The 14,592-nt window shown below is 36.4% G+C and overlaps 1 protein-coding gene across 5 annotated transcripts in view; it reads right to left on the reverse strand.

Moving 5' to 3' along the window:
* MEF2A (myocyte enhancer factor 2A) overlaps positions 1-14,592 on the reverse strand; it is a 212,260-nt gene that overhangs the window by 53,870 nt on the left and 143,798 nt on the right. For 2 of the 5 annotated variants that reach the window (XM_023553063.2, XM_064267059.1), the window contains exons 4-5: positions 3,581-3,718; positions 514-733 (exon numbers count right to left, since the gene is read on the reverse strand). In XM_023553063.2, the coding sequence (XP_023408831.1) occupies positions 514-733; positions 3,581-3,718 (358 nt within the window). Of the gene's footprint in view, positions 1-513; positions 734-3,580; positions 3,719-3,783; positions 3,916-14,592 lie in introns of all 5 variants that reach the window. The other 3 variants (XM_064267060.1, XM_023553065.2, XM_064267061.1) reach the window with 2 other exon arrangements.

Raw genomic sequence — 14,592 nt, forward strand, 5'->3', positions numbered from 1 at the left:
AGTGGGTTTGAACCACTAACCTTTTGGTTAGATGGTTAGCAGCCGAGCACTTAACTGCTGCATCATCAGGGCTCCTTAAACGGCTTATACTCAACTTTTAAATCCTTGCTTATGATAATCTAATTAAATTTTCTGCCTGTCAAAGTATGGCTTTCTCATGATAAAGAAAACTTACAGAGGGCAGATTCTTTACACTGCGCCTGGCACAGTGCGAGAGCCATAAAAAAAAAAAAAAAAAAAAAGTATGGCTTTCTCATAAAGAAAACTTACAGAGGGTAGGTTCTTTACACTGTGCCCGGCACAGTGCGAGAGCCATAGGAGGTACTGAAAAAATACCTTAAAATAGAGCCAATCATGTAGTAGTGATTCTTACTCATCAAAGCAGTAAACTAAGAGTAGCAGAATAACCTATGCTTATGTTAAAAAAAAAAACTTTTTTTTTTTTTATGTTAGCAATTAGTTTTTTACCCCCCTCTTTGTTAATGAACCAGCAGAAGAGATTTCACTACAAACCTGCATTGCCAGTACTTGGTGGTCTCTGAGGGGCTCCAGGGGATACATTTCTATGTAATGTGGCTTGAGGTGGAGAGAGCATGCTTGAATCTGCTAACGCTGAGCTGGATGTCAAAGATGGGGACACAAGTGAACCCCCTGGGTTCGTGTAGGACAAAGCATTAGGGCTAGTCACAGGGACTGTGACAGACATTGAGAAGTTTTGAGGTGGCAAACCAGGCTGCAAATAAGAACAAGGAAGAGAAAACTGTTAGTTTAATTTTCATCTATATTAAATAACTTACAAGCTTTAATTTGACAAGATACCTCTAGCAATTAAAAACAGAGAATGGAGATGGATTCTTAAATCTATTTGCAGATTTAAGCTATTTTTCTTTAGAACTGTACTTTAACGTGGATACGTTTGACATGAACATTTTCAGTTTCAATTTTTATACATTGATATTATATATACTAATGTAATCTATATATTTCAAATATTCTTATGGATGAAAATCAGAGGTTAGAATCTGATAACAGAGCAGTGTAGACAAATTTAGACATGAAAAATATATTACTGTCACCAACCAAATCAAACCAAACCCAGTGCCGTCGAGTCAATTCCGACTCACAGTGATCCTATAGGACAGAGTAGAACTGCCCCATAGAGTTTCCAAGGAGCGCCTGGTGGATTTGACCTGGCGACCCTTTGGTTAGCAGCCGTAGCACTTGACCACTACACCACCAGGGTTTCCTCATTGTCACCAAGTACGCATAAATTAGCAACACTACATTTCTACAAGGAGATTCCCAATATAACAAAAGGGGAAAAAGTGTGTACATTTATTACCAACTTAATATGCCAAACATGGGATATTATAAAAAAAAGTTCAGGTCTGATTTAACTGGCTGGCATTCTTAATGGGCAAAACTAAAGAAAAACCAAGTTATTATATACATAACACAATGTAACCTTGGTATAATGAAGCTGCAAAGAAACTTTAAAATTTAAACAACAAAATTACTGACAAGCTAGTAGAGAAATTTTTGATAAGAGTTCTTTGAACTATACTAAGTTACAAATATTGTAAATGCTATCTTCCTTCCTTCCAAAATATTCCACACCTAAATTCATTAATATTTTTGGGTTCCCCAATATTACACTTCTATTTTCCTCTTGCATTTCTCGCATACACCATTTATAATACACTTATTAACCATCAAATGACATACTGCGCTGGGCAAATCTGTTGCAAAAGACCTCATTAAAGTATTAAAAAGCAAGGCTGTTGCTTTGAGGACTAAGGGGTGCCTGACTCAGGCCATGGTATTTTTAGTTGCTTCATATGCATGTGAAATAAGGAAGAATTGATGCCTTTGAATTATGGTGTTGGCAAAGAATACTGAATATACCATGGACTGCCGGAAAAACGAACAAACTTGTCTTAGAAGCAGCACAGCCCCAATGTTCTTTAGAAGCAAGGATGGTGGGTGAGACTTGGTCTCAAGTATTCTGGACATGTTATCAGCAGGGATCAGTCCCTGGACAAGGACATCGTGCTTGGTAAAGTGAAAAAGAGGAATGCCCTCAACGAGACGGACTGACACAATGGCTCAGCAATGGGCTCAAACAAAGCAACAACTGTGAGGATGGTGAAGGATCAGGTAGTGTTTCCTTCTGTTGCATGAATATAGGGTCACTATGGGTTGGAACTGACTCAACAGCACCTAACACAACAACAAATTCACCATGATAAACAGCAGCCTCTATAATCTAAAGTGAGAGGAGAAAAAAATCTCCTTTCCCCCACATTTTAAAACAGTGATTTACGAAGTAAGGTAATACTGCCAATTCAAAGTTAGAAGGATATATACATAGTCTATATACTCTATTCAACAGTAACTTATTTCAGATGAGAAAGTATATTAAGCAACAAACATAGATCAATCCATGATTTAAAAAATTTCAAAGGTAAAAACAATTTCATTCATGCAGTATTTTTGCCACTTAACATTGACTAGTTATTCCTCGCAACATCCCTGCAAGGTTTATTTTGTTTGCAAACAGTAATGTCATCAGCACAGAAAAGCCCCTTTATATCTATTTCTCATAAGCATCTTCTTAGAGTACAGATCTATTTTGAAGAAATTATCCATGATGCATTCTTTGGGGCATAGTTTTAAGGAAATCAATCCTAACAATGAAATGAGTATTAGCTTTGGAACCAGTGTGTTCCATGAAGCCTATATTACATATATAAGACCGGGAAATTACATCCAGAACAGCTATTTTAAGTAGTTCTTGCCAATGGAGCTTCAAGTGAGAAGAACTCTTAGAAGAACCATCAAGTTCTGGAATGTGAACTCTGGAAGTAGTTTCACTACAGTTAGATGCATAAGCATAGAAAAAAATTAAATCAACTATTTGTTCTGCAACCAGTTTAAAAGCATCGCTTTCTTAAGTTAAACCAGGCATCTCTTCCTCAGTACCTACAGTATGAGAAAAAAACAAGAGTTTGGTAGTATCTGTTGCCAAGTGGGACATTTACAAAGCACAGAGCCCAACAGGCTTAGCCCTACTACTATTACAGCAATTATGTAAAGTGATCATAAATAATTTTGAAATACCAAATTTCATAAGAAATCTAATCACCTCACATTTTATATTCTCAAGATCTACTCAAGTACATCTAATATTTTTTAGAAAAGTCAAGGAAGGGAAAGTAATTCTTATATATCCACTATCTTTAGAATCATGGACTATTAGAGTAGGAATGGGCCTTAATATTTACAAGGGCCAAATCACTCATTTACAGATGGAATCTCAAAGGCACAGGGGTAATAAGTGGCAGAGACTGGATTAGGTCATTTTCCTTTCACTTCTACTTTTAAAACACTGATCATGTATTATTACCAAATTTGAGCAATTTCATTTTAAAATTCTATAAAACCAAAATAAAAATTAGTAAAATGGCAGAGTTTTTTCCTTCTATTTACTATTGTCACCACTCACTGTGAAAATAAACAAGATGTATGGTCAATCTCTTCATGCACAAGATAAAAACACAAACCATACTTTAGTACTCACTGCGATTTTATGATTCCTCATCATATTATCAAACTCCTCATTAATTTTTTTATATTTTTCTTCCGTATGTGGAGTTAGCACATATGAAGTATCAGGGTCTGGGCTGTCGCACCCTCTGTGTTCCTTCTTGTTCAGAGCCTAAATAATGAAGTTAACAAAAAGGATCAACAAATAAAAAGTAGAGGTAAAGTAAAAGTACTTACAGGGCCTCGTTTGAAAATAAAATCACTATCTTCATTTAGTTTGCTGAATCTGTCCTCCGAGAGTGGACTGTGCTCAAAGTAATCGTCAGCATCAGGGCTCTCACAACCATTAAGGCCTTTCTTTCTTAAAGTCTGAAATACAATTGGAAAATTCACACACAAATAATACTAACTTGCCATGAATTTTTCTGTAAAAATTTTAAGAGAGCACAGACTGAATGAACTGAATTATACAAGAGCCAATGAAATGGCTTCAAACGATCACAAACGCACTCTGATTTTTCAGATAAGGTAAACTATAGATGAAACCAGAATAAACGCTCCTGTTGTACATTAAGAGAAAAGGAATATTTAGTTGTTTGGATTCTCCCTTTCCAAACTACCTACAGGACACTAAGTTATCGCTGCTCCTAATTACACTCCAATCTGATTACAGCCTCATCCACTTATTTACCAGGGCCAGTGAGCGTAAGAACTGAAATGGAAACGTATCCAAATGATGCTTTGAGAGGCTATCGCAGTGCCTTTGTAACATTTTTGCCACTTCACCTACTGAAACGCCTTTCGGCCTATGAGACTTCACCCTATCCATCGGAAAGAATTAACACAGTATCCCAATAATCTGATCCCTGATTTGTTTTTAAATACTAACATTTTCATCTTCCTATGTAATTCTGAGGTATAAAAGCTCAAATATAATACTTATTTATATATTTATAAGTCAGTAATGACTTCTATGTAGATTACATGTATATTATTAATGACTTTACGTATTAAAAATTTTTTTAATCAGAAAGTTTTTCCCCTTTGCTAGCTCTTCTTAAAGAGCTCCTTTATGGTTTCATTTAATTTACTGAATTGACTTTCTGGAGAATTTTCTTACAGTATCATCAAAATATACCCTAAACCATACTGAGTTTTCTTTCCCCTTGCTTGGGGGTAAAAATATAATGAATATGGATTGGTTTTCTGATTTTTATTTTTTTTAACTTAGAAAGTCATCGTGAAACGACTTGTTTAGTTTTTAAAAGAATAAATTTAAAACCAAGGACTCAGATATGGAATATTAGTTTATTTCTAGAACGTCTAAAGGCTTGCTTTTTAAAATCCTTATGGGTCTTATTTTAAGGCGTTGTTATTTGCTGTTGAGTCAGCTCCAGCTCACAGCGATGCTATAAGACAGAGTAGAAGTGACCCATAGGATTTCCAAGGGGCAATTGGTGGATTTGAACTGCTGATCTTTCGGTTAGCAGCTGAGCTCTTAACCAGTATGCCACCAGGGTACCCGCATCAGTTCATTAATATTATTTAAATTATATTTAAAGTGTATTTTTAATAATTCATAATAATAGATCTTAGTATCCTTTAAAAAAAGATTTGCAATAATTATAGACACTTATTTTACTTTTTTCTTGAAGGAAGTAGAATGTAAACACATAGTACATTAAGAGTGGAGAATTTGTCTCTCTGAAGCCATTTATTTATTTAATGTGATTCTTATTGCATGCATACAGAATCACAGGCGATCATTAGTATAGATACGTTACCTTCTCAAATTGCTTGGCATATACTAGAAATTCCACATACGATGCCTGAAATTTCCATTACACTAAACACGAACGTACAGCAAACATTACACCTGTTATCCCAACATCTGCCTCATGGCACCGAGCTTTGTGGGCCTAACTAATTGCATGGACATTTATGTGCTCTTAGCCATAAGAGGGCCTGTTGTCTGGAACACTAAAGGATGGAGATACTTATCCTCCCCATCCATTGCAACAGTCTGCCTGCGGATTCGCTGCCAGCTGCCAGCAGGAGTCAAACTGTTTAACGGTCACGATACTGGAATATATTTAACTTTGATAACCTACACAGCCCTAGAAACACTACCTACATGTAGATTTTGGCAAGCATGAAGTTGGCTTATTTAAAAACCAGAAACCGAAGAGTACTTTGAACATAAATTAGCATTTGACACTTTATTACAACTTTAGGACTAGAAACAACTGATTTACTTTCATTCTAGACTGACATCTCTAGTTTCCCACCATTTTCATATATTTTAAGACTAATAATCTCGCTCTTCTTGATATGATGAAATGCTAATCACTAAACTTTCTACAGACAGCAATCATCAAGTATCTCTTTGAGCATTTTCTAATGTATAGAAGAAAAAAGAATATGGTGTTTACTAATTACATGTAATTTTTATTCTACAACAGTAGGGTTAACCCTACTAGTATTCATGGGGACACAAAGCTCTCTCCATTATCTCCGGCTCTGCAAGCCTTCACTTCAGAAGGGGCTCCTGTCATTGTGAGGGAATTTAAGAGGCTGTATCAGCTATGCAGATAACAAGCTAATGTACCTCTGTTTGATATCCAACTTCTGTCTCCCTATCACCAAAACATGAAGAGTTGTTTTGAGGGCCCAACTACCATAAAAAGACTTTTTCTGTCTTCTTTATCATTACCGAACAGCATAATAGTAGAAGTTTCTCCTGTGTCACTGTTACTAACAAGTGGAATGCTGTCATCTATTAACAAGGCCAGGAGGAGGATACGAGAGACGGGCCACCTTCAGTTTTGCAACACATTAGCTACAATCAAAAAACACCTGCTCATGAAGAAAACAGTCTGAAAGGTCACCACTATGAGGAACCAGCTTGTAAGTGGAAAAAACTCATCAAGAGTACTAACATTTGCCTGTGTGCACTCTATGGCTATTACTGTTCATTACTGTGTTGCATTCTAAAGTAAACAAAACTCCTAAATTCTTTATTCCTTGCAAATGTGACAGCGTATCAGCGCCATTCTGGCAAACTTAAGGGGAAAACTCAACTGTGCCAAAATAATTTAAAATTTCAGTGGCATCTCCCATTTAAGTTATCTCAGCTGCTTTTCTGGAATATAATTGTATTCTTAAATATATATTATAAACTGGTAAAGGGATCTGTTGTGATGAGCAATTATTAACCAACTTAAGATAACCTGACACAATCTGTCCTATAGCTGTGTTCTAAAACATGTTTAAAAGCTTCAACTGGCACTATTACTTACATAAAATCCTAAAATTAACATACCTATAAATTTTCATCAGCCTATTTCTATAGAAAACAAAAATTTTATTTTTGGAGAACCAGTTAAGCACCTTTAAAAAACAAACATTTTTCTATTTGTCATAACAAAGTTAAGTTTCTATTTTGATTTTAAAGGCTTTTCTTTTTGTGATTTTGAGCACATTGCACATTCTGCACATTGGCATTTATGGTACAAAATGTACATTTTAAAATTATGAATGTCCTTATTTAACATTTACTTTTCAACATTAGTTATGTAAGAACAAATTGTGAAAGACTTCTAAATGGACCAAAAAATATTACTAAGCATCTTTAATGGAAAACTATACATTCTTTAGGGCACCCCTTTCCAAGTTATCTGATTATCTGGGGTCTGGGCCTTTAATGTTTTGAGCTATTTCACAAACTGTAGAGATAAAAGTTAAAGTAGAAAACTGACAGTAATACAAGTATGTGTCTACAGACATTCACATAAACTCTGCCCAGTGGAGGTTCAAGGAGCCCTAGTGACACAGTGGTTGAAGTGACCAACTGCTAACTGAGAGGGCAGCAGTTTGAAACCACGAGCTGCTCCTTGGGAAAATGATGTGGCAGTCTGCTTCCATAGAGATTTACAAGCTTGGAAACCCTATGGGGTTGCTCTGAGTTGGAATCGACACGATGGCAGTGGGTTTGGTATTGGGGCGGGGGGGGGTTTAGTAGAGGTTCAACTGACTTCCTTTCCCCACTGTGGAAGAGGCCAGTTTTTGCATCTCAGAAGCAAATTCATTTTGGCCTTCCTGATGGGCTAACGTATTTGTCTGACCTTTGGATCTGCCTGTTAACTGGTAATAATTTTTCCAGTTTCCCTCTGCAATTAATGAATTAAAATGGTTGACTCACACTCAAGTAATATCTGTTTGAGAGTCATGATTTTACCTAAATTACCTTTTAACAATTATGAAAGTCCAACTACCCTTGACTCGTCATCATTTTTAATAGATGTAAACTTAGTGGGGAAACCCTGGTGGCGTAGTGGTTAAAGTGCTGATATTTGACTTTTTTTTTTATTGTGGTAAAAACATGAAATTTGCTTTATAACAATTCAGTACTTGACTGTTTTTGAACTACACAATACAATTTCATATGGTTTAACCTAAAAGTTTAAGTTACAATAGCTGATACTGTAAAAGGTACTGGGTGATTCCCTAGAGGCTTTCTGATAGGAAGATTAGACTTGGTAACTGGGAATCTTCCTCCTTTATGTGAAGTATGCAGTTACCTATAATCAATTAACATCCAAAGGTTCTAATTCTGGATCTTCTAATAGAAGCACCTGCATTTATTTTAAACCCAGTAGGCTGGAGCATGAACTTGGAAATTTAAAAAACAAAAGCCCAATTTTTCTAGAGTAAGGAAAACTCCACGACATCTATTGAGGGTCAACACAATTTTAAAAAATCTATATAGCACTGCAATAAAGAGGGCACAGTTCATCAAATGTTTTCTCCTAAGCCAAAAAAGTAAAAAAAAAAAAAAAAAAAACCCAGTGTCCTCAAGTCAATTCGGATACTTAGTGACCCTTTAGCTCAATGGCACTGGGTGGTAAGGACAGAGTAGAAGCACCCCACAGGGTTTCCAAAGCTGTAGACTTTACGTAAGCAGGCTGCCACATCTTTCTCCAACAGAGTGGCTGGTGGGTTTGAATCAACGACCTTTCAGTTAGCAGCCGAGCGCTTTAACCAATGCACCACCAAGACAGTGCCATATTGAAGCTTTTTCTTTAAACTGAGGAATTATGGTTTGATTACAAAAATGGTTAATTGGACGATGACTCAGAATATCGCTTTATTTTTATATGAAGACCATCACCTGTGCCTTCAAGAGAGTCATCTTGCAAATTAGCCTTGGTGTTGTGGATGAGAGACCATGCGGCCCGAGATGGAGTTAATGGTGTTGTGAAGCCAGGTACTCCCTCCTGTCTCTGGGTGACCTCTGCCTCTACTCTTTTCATTAATCAGCTATGGGCTTTAGCTTGAGCTATTTCAGACAGGTCTCTCTATTCCTTATCATCAAAGAATCTTAATGAAGTGAACTGTCAGTGACCCTTCTGGTCACAATTTCATAGTCTCCCTATCCAAGACATTGAAGTTCCAAAACCAGTCTGGTCAGTGCCTTTACAACCTAGTGCCCAGGAAGGATTCTAAATCTGACCATGAGATGACTGAAGCTTACTCCCTGTTCTGGCCAAAGAAGATTGATTGAAATAATGGGACATATACCAACAGAGCTCTTTGAAGTCATGTGTTCTGTTGTTCTAGTTATAAAGTACTAGCGACTTTCAAGTTCAGGAAACATTTACTAAATTGTGGGTGTAACTACTGCTTGGCAGGCCCTATCCACTTGCCTCTTCTTTTCTAGCTATATATTAAATTTGTTGGTGAAACGAGAGATGGAAAAAGAGAATACTGGGAAGGGGAGAGGGAGAAGAAACTTGAGGAGGCAAGAACAATGCTAGTTGGAATTTTTTAAAAATAAGTACATCAGTGTTTTTTCCATAATACAATTTTAAATATTTCAAAATGAATTACTAGGCATAGACAAAAAATTTATAGTTGATATAGCTCATGTTAAACTAACAGCAAAAAATAATATATTTGAACTTGTAGACTCATTTCCATGAGTTATGTGTAAGCGCATGCACATATGTGTGCATATATAATTATATATGTATTAGATTAATATAACAAACATATATATATATTTTTTATATTATTACAATACTTGGTGTTTGTTTATAAAATAAGAAAATCTAGTATTCAGGATATCTTTCACTGCAAATATGTTTTAAAAATATTTAAACCACATGAGGTCTGAAATAAGGATTCATAAAAATCCCAGAGGATGACATTTTCTGCAATGTTGAGACATGCTACTAAATTTTGGATCTGAGAGGCTATTTTGCCTGAGTATTTATCAAAGCCCATGCTTAGCAAGAGCTGGATTTTTAACTACTGCCTACCAAGAATTGAAACGTTTTTAATACATGCCTCAATTTTATAATGGAAATTGTTTAAGGATTATAACTGGTTGCCAAATTCCATTCCAAAGAAATAAAATCGCAGTATACAAAAGTGAAATTATGAGATTAAAAGTACTCAAAACATCTATACCAAACCAAACCCACTGCCTTCGAGTCGATTCAGTTCACAGCGACCCTACAGGACAGAGCAGAGGTGCCCCATTTGGTTTCCGAGGCTGTAAATCTTTACAGAAGCAGGCTGCCACATTCTTCTCCGCAGAGCGGCTGGTAGGTTCAAACTACCAACTCTTTTGGTTAGCAGCTGAGCACCTGGACCACTGCACCACCAAGGCTCCTGAAAAGGTGTATATGCATCATTCTTAAAGGCAAGGGACTAGTCAATTAAATCAATCCACAATTTCACCAGCCAACTTACATCTCATTTCTGTGATGGAGCTGGACAGTAAGTGCTCCATCAACACTGGCTGGATGGGTAGGCAGTCATTACAGCACCAGGTACACATGAGTACTTGTACAATAAAGGAATAGTACGTCTTCAGTTCCCAGGACTTAGACTGTTAGAGTATTTTAAAAATGAGACAAGTTCTCCTTTTCCCCACTTTTAACAACTGCTTCCTATTTTGAAATATTCTTTCCAGGCACTTAGGGAACAAAAACACTTAATTTTTTTTAACTGTGAAATATTTAAAGTACATAAAAATTCATATACAACTCAGCAAATAATTATAAAATGAACACCACTGGCTGCAATCAGGGCAAAAAATAAAACCATTATCAGAACCCTATATTTCTTCCTTCACTCACACAAGTAACTTTTTCCTTCCCTCTTTACAGGCAGCACCCTTTTGACTCTGTGGCGACAATCTTCTGGATTTCTTTATAGGTTTACCAACAATACACATATCACCAAAAATGTTTTAGTTTTGCTTATTTTTGAATATTATGTGAAAGGATTTCTTTATAGGTTTACCAACAATACGCATATCACCAAAAATGTTTTAGTTTTGCTTATTTTTGAATATTATGTGAAAGGAACCATATGTAATGTATTTTAGTCTTGCTTCTTTCATTATATGAGATTCATCTACAGGGTTGCATAAAGCTATAGTTGCTTCATTTTCACTGAATATCATATTCTGTTGTATGAAATAAAAAACTATCCATTTTACTGCAGGTAGACATTAAAGTTACTTGAAGCTTTTGGATGTGAACATTTTTGTAGACACAGTACGTATCTGCACACATTTCTCTAGGGTACATTCCTAGGATTGGAAACGTTCATCAAATACATGGATCTTCAGGTACATGAGGTAATGCCAACTTTTTAAAAGTAGTTCCATCAATGTACATGCCTACCTGCAATGATTTAATTTGCATACCCCTAAACTACTGGCAACCCTGGTGGCATAGTGGTTAAGTGCTATGGCTGTTAACCAAGAGGTCAGCAGTTCGAATCCACCAGGTGCTCCTTGGAAACTCTACCGGGCAGTTCTACTCTGTCCTACAGGGTCACTGGGAGTTGGAATCAAACTCACGGCAGTGGGTGGGTTGGTTGGTTGGTAATTACTATTGAAATTATGCTCATTTCATATCTATTGGCCATTTGGATTTTCTCTTTTGTAAAGTGTCTGTTCAAGTACTGTCTCTTTCTTAAAGGCTTGTAGTAGTTCTTTTACATGTAGTCATTATTAAGTCCTTTGTTACAAATTTTATGCATTGGGAAAATCTTTTCCCATTCTGCAGCATGTTTTATTCTCACTTTTTGATGACGAGGGGCTATTCCTTTTAATATACCGTATTTTTACGCAAGTAATGTGCACCTTCTGCATTGCCTTGCTGGCTACACCCTCCTCCCACGAGGAGAGGACTGGCATTGCGGTGCTTGTAAGGGTGCCTCGTGTGGGGAGGGTGCGGCCAGCAAACAGATGCTGAAGATGTATGTTATTTGTGTAAAAATATGGTAGTCAAATTTGTCATTTTTTTCCTTTAGAGTCATCCTTCACGATAGCAATTTTTATGTCTTGCATAAGAAATCCTTCCCTACCTCAAAATTCCTACCTAAAATTCTATAATATCTTCTAAAAAGCTTTAACATTTTGTCTTTCGTATTTAGGTCTATAATTTTTCTGAAGGTGATTTTGTGTAAGATATGAAGGAGCATTCAATTTAATGTTTTTTCCATACAGATAACCAACTGCCCCAGCACCATTTTGCCACCTATGTCATGTATCAGGAGACCCTGGTGGTGTAGTGGTTAAGAGCTACGGCCGCTAACCAAAAGGTTAGCAGTTCAGACCCACCAGGCACTCCCTGAAAACCCTATGGGGCAGTTCTGCTCTGTCCTATAGGGTTGCTATGAGTCAGAATTGACTCAACAATAGCAGGTTTGGTTTTTGGTTTGGTCATATATCAATTATCCATATATACACGGTTCTGTTTCTGGGCTATTATCTCATTGATATGTTTGTTATTTATACCAATGCCACAGTATCTTAGTTACTATAACTTTAAAATTAGCCTCAGTATCTTCCAGAGCAAACCCTCCCACCACCCCGTTGTTGTTCTTCAGAATGTCTAATCTTCTTTCTCCTTTGAATCCCCTACGTATTTCAAAATAAGTTGTTGAATTCTTTATAAAATAGAACTTGCTGGGATTTTCATTGTCATTTCACTGAATCTACACAGATTATTTTATGTACCCAGAAATACACAATATTGAGATTTCCAATCTATGAACACTGTATAACTCTGTTAAGTCAACCCTGCATTCCTGGGATAAATCCAATTTAGCCATGATATATTACTCCTTTTATATATTGCTGGATTTAATTTCTACAGAAGTTAGCATAAGTAATGCAAAATGCTTTAACAAACAAATTCACAAATCTCTGCAGCTTAACACAATGAAAGTCTACTTCTTATTCATACAGAGCAGAGGATGTTGCTTAATCTCAGACAGACTCAGATGAAATTGTTCAGGGTCCTTTAACTGTGGTTCCACGTAGGAACCTAAAAGATCCCATCTCAATCTCTGCCACTGGCTAGCACACTGGGACCAAAGAGTATGAAGGATTACGTGGGAGATATTTTATAGGTCAGGCCTGCAAGTAGTGTGTATCACTTCCACTAACATTCCATTGGCCACAGCTCAGCCATATGACTACTCCTAACGGCAAGAAAGGCTGATACAAAGAGCCTAGACGTGTGCCCAAGCAGTAGAGGAACTGGGTCATTGTAAAAATAAAAAAGGACATGAGCACAGAGATGTGGACTAATACTGTGCTTCAGGAGTTATGCATTTACATCCAGTAAGACTGATTTACAATTTTTCTTTCTAGAGCTCTTCTTGTTGGTTTTGTTATCAAGGTTAGGCTTCACATAAGGGAGTGTTCCCTCTTTTTCTATTCTCCAGAAGAGTTTGTAAAATATTAGCATTACTTCTTCCTTAAAAATCTGCTAGTGCTTGCTCATGAAGCCATATGAACTTGAAGTTTTCTTGTGGTAAACTTAACAATAAGACTGTGCAGATTTTCTATTTCCTTGTGATTCAGTTTTATTAAGATATATTTTTTGAGAATTTGTCCACCGAGTTAAAATTCTGAGGCACAGCATTATCTTGAAATTATACATGCTTAAAAGTATTTAATTCTTCGATGGAGCTGATTTCCAGTGCACTGTGAAGCTAGGAAAGTAAATCCTCATAAATCCTGGGTCTTGGCTCTTCACTATCCCTCTCTCGCATCTGTCCTCTCTCCTGTTTTTTGGCTATTACACAAATGACTTATTTTGCTTTTTTTTTTTCATCCAACATTTACTGAGAACACCATACTAACACTAATAAAACAGGCAAGGGTCACTGTCCACATGAAGCTTGTGGAGGTCACTTGACCTTCTCATAAAGAGTACTTTATCATGGCAGCCTGCCTCGGCCTTCGCCCTTTTTCCACAACCATGAGGTGGTTTAACTGCAAAGCTGATATATAGGTGTTTTGCCTTCATTTTCAAAGGCTATTTTCTCTGGGTATAGAACTCTAGGATTCCTACCCCCTTCCTCTAGCACATTTATGATATCATTTAATTGTCTCCACATTTCATTTAATTTTTCAGAATTAATCAACACTCCTTTGAAGTAATCTAAGTTTTACTCTATTTTCTGCAGTTTCACTGTGATATAGCTATGCATAATTTTTGTTTTGTTTTTTAACTCTGCGTGGGATTTGTTGGGCTTCTAAAATCTGAGGAGTGTGTTGTTTCATCAAACCTGGAAAATTCTGTCATTATCTCTTCCTATGCTGCCTCTGCCCTATTCTCTCTCTCTCTTTTCTCCCTCTGGAATGTCAAGAGAATGTAGGCTAGAATGTCAAACACAATCCTTCTTGTCTCTCAACTTCTCTTGGTATTTTCCTTTCTTTTTTTATCTCTTTGTGCAGCATTCTAGAAAATTTCTTCAGATCTTTCACTTCACACATTCTTTCTTCAGCTATGTCAAATCTATTTCCAACATAACTACTGATTTTTTTAATTTTGGTTACTGTATTTTTTCATCCCTAAAAGTATTTCTTCTCAAGACTGCTATGTCACTTCTTTTATAATTCACTGTTTCTTGTAGATATTTTCAAGTTTATCTCTTTTCTTAAAATGTAGAAAGTACAATTCTGTATAATCTATGAGTAATAACAACAGTATCTGAAATATTTGGGAGTCA

This window comes from Loxodonta africana, chromosome 13 (genome assembly GCF_030014295.1).
Source record: "Loxodonta africana isolate mLoxAfr1 chromosome 13, mLoxAfr1.hap2, whole genome shotgun sequence".
NCBI lineage: Eukaryota > Metazoa > Chordata > Mammalia > Proboscidea > Elephantidae > Loxodonta > Loxodonta africana.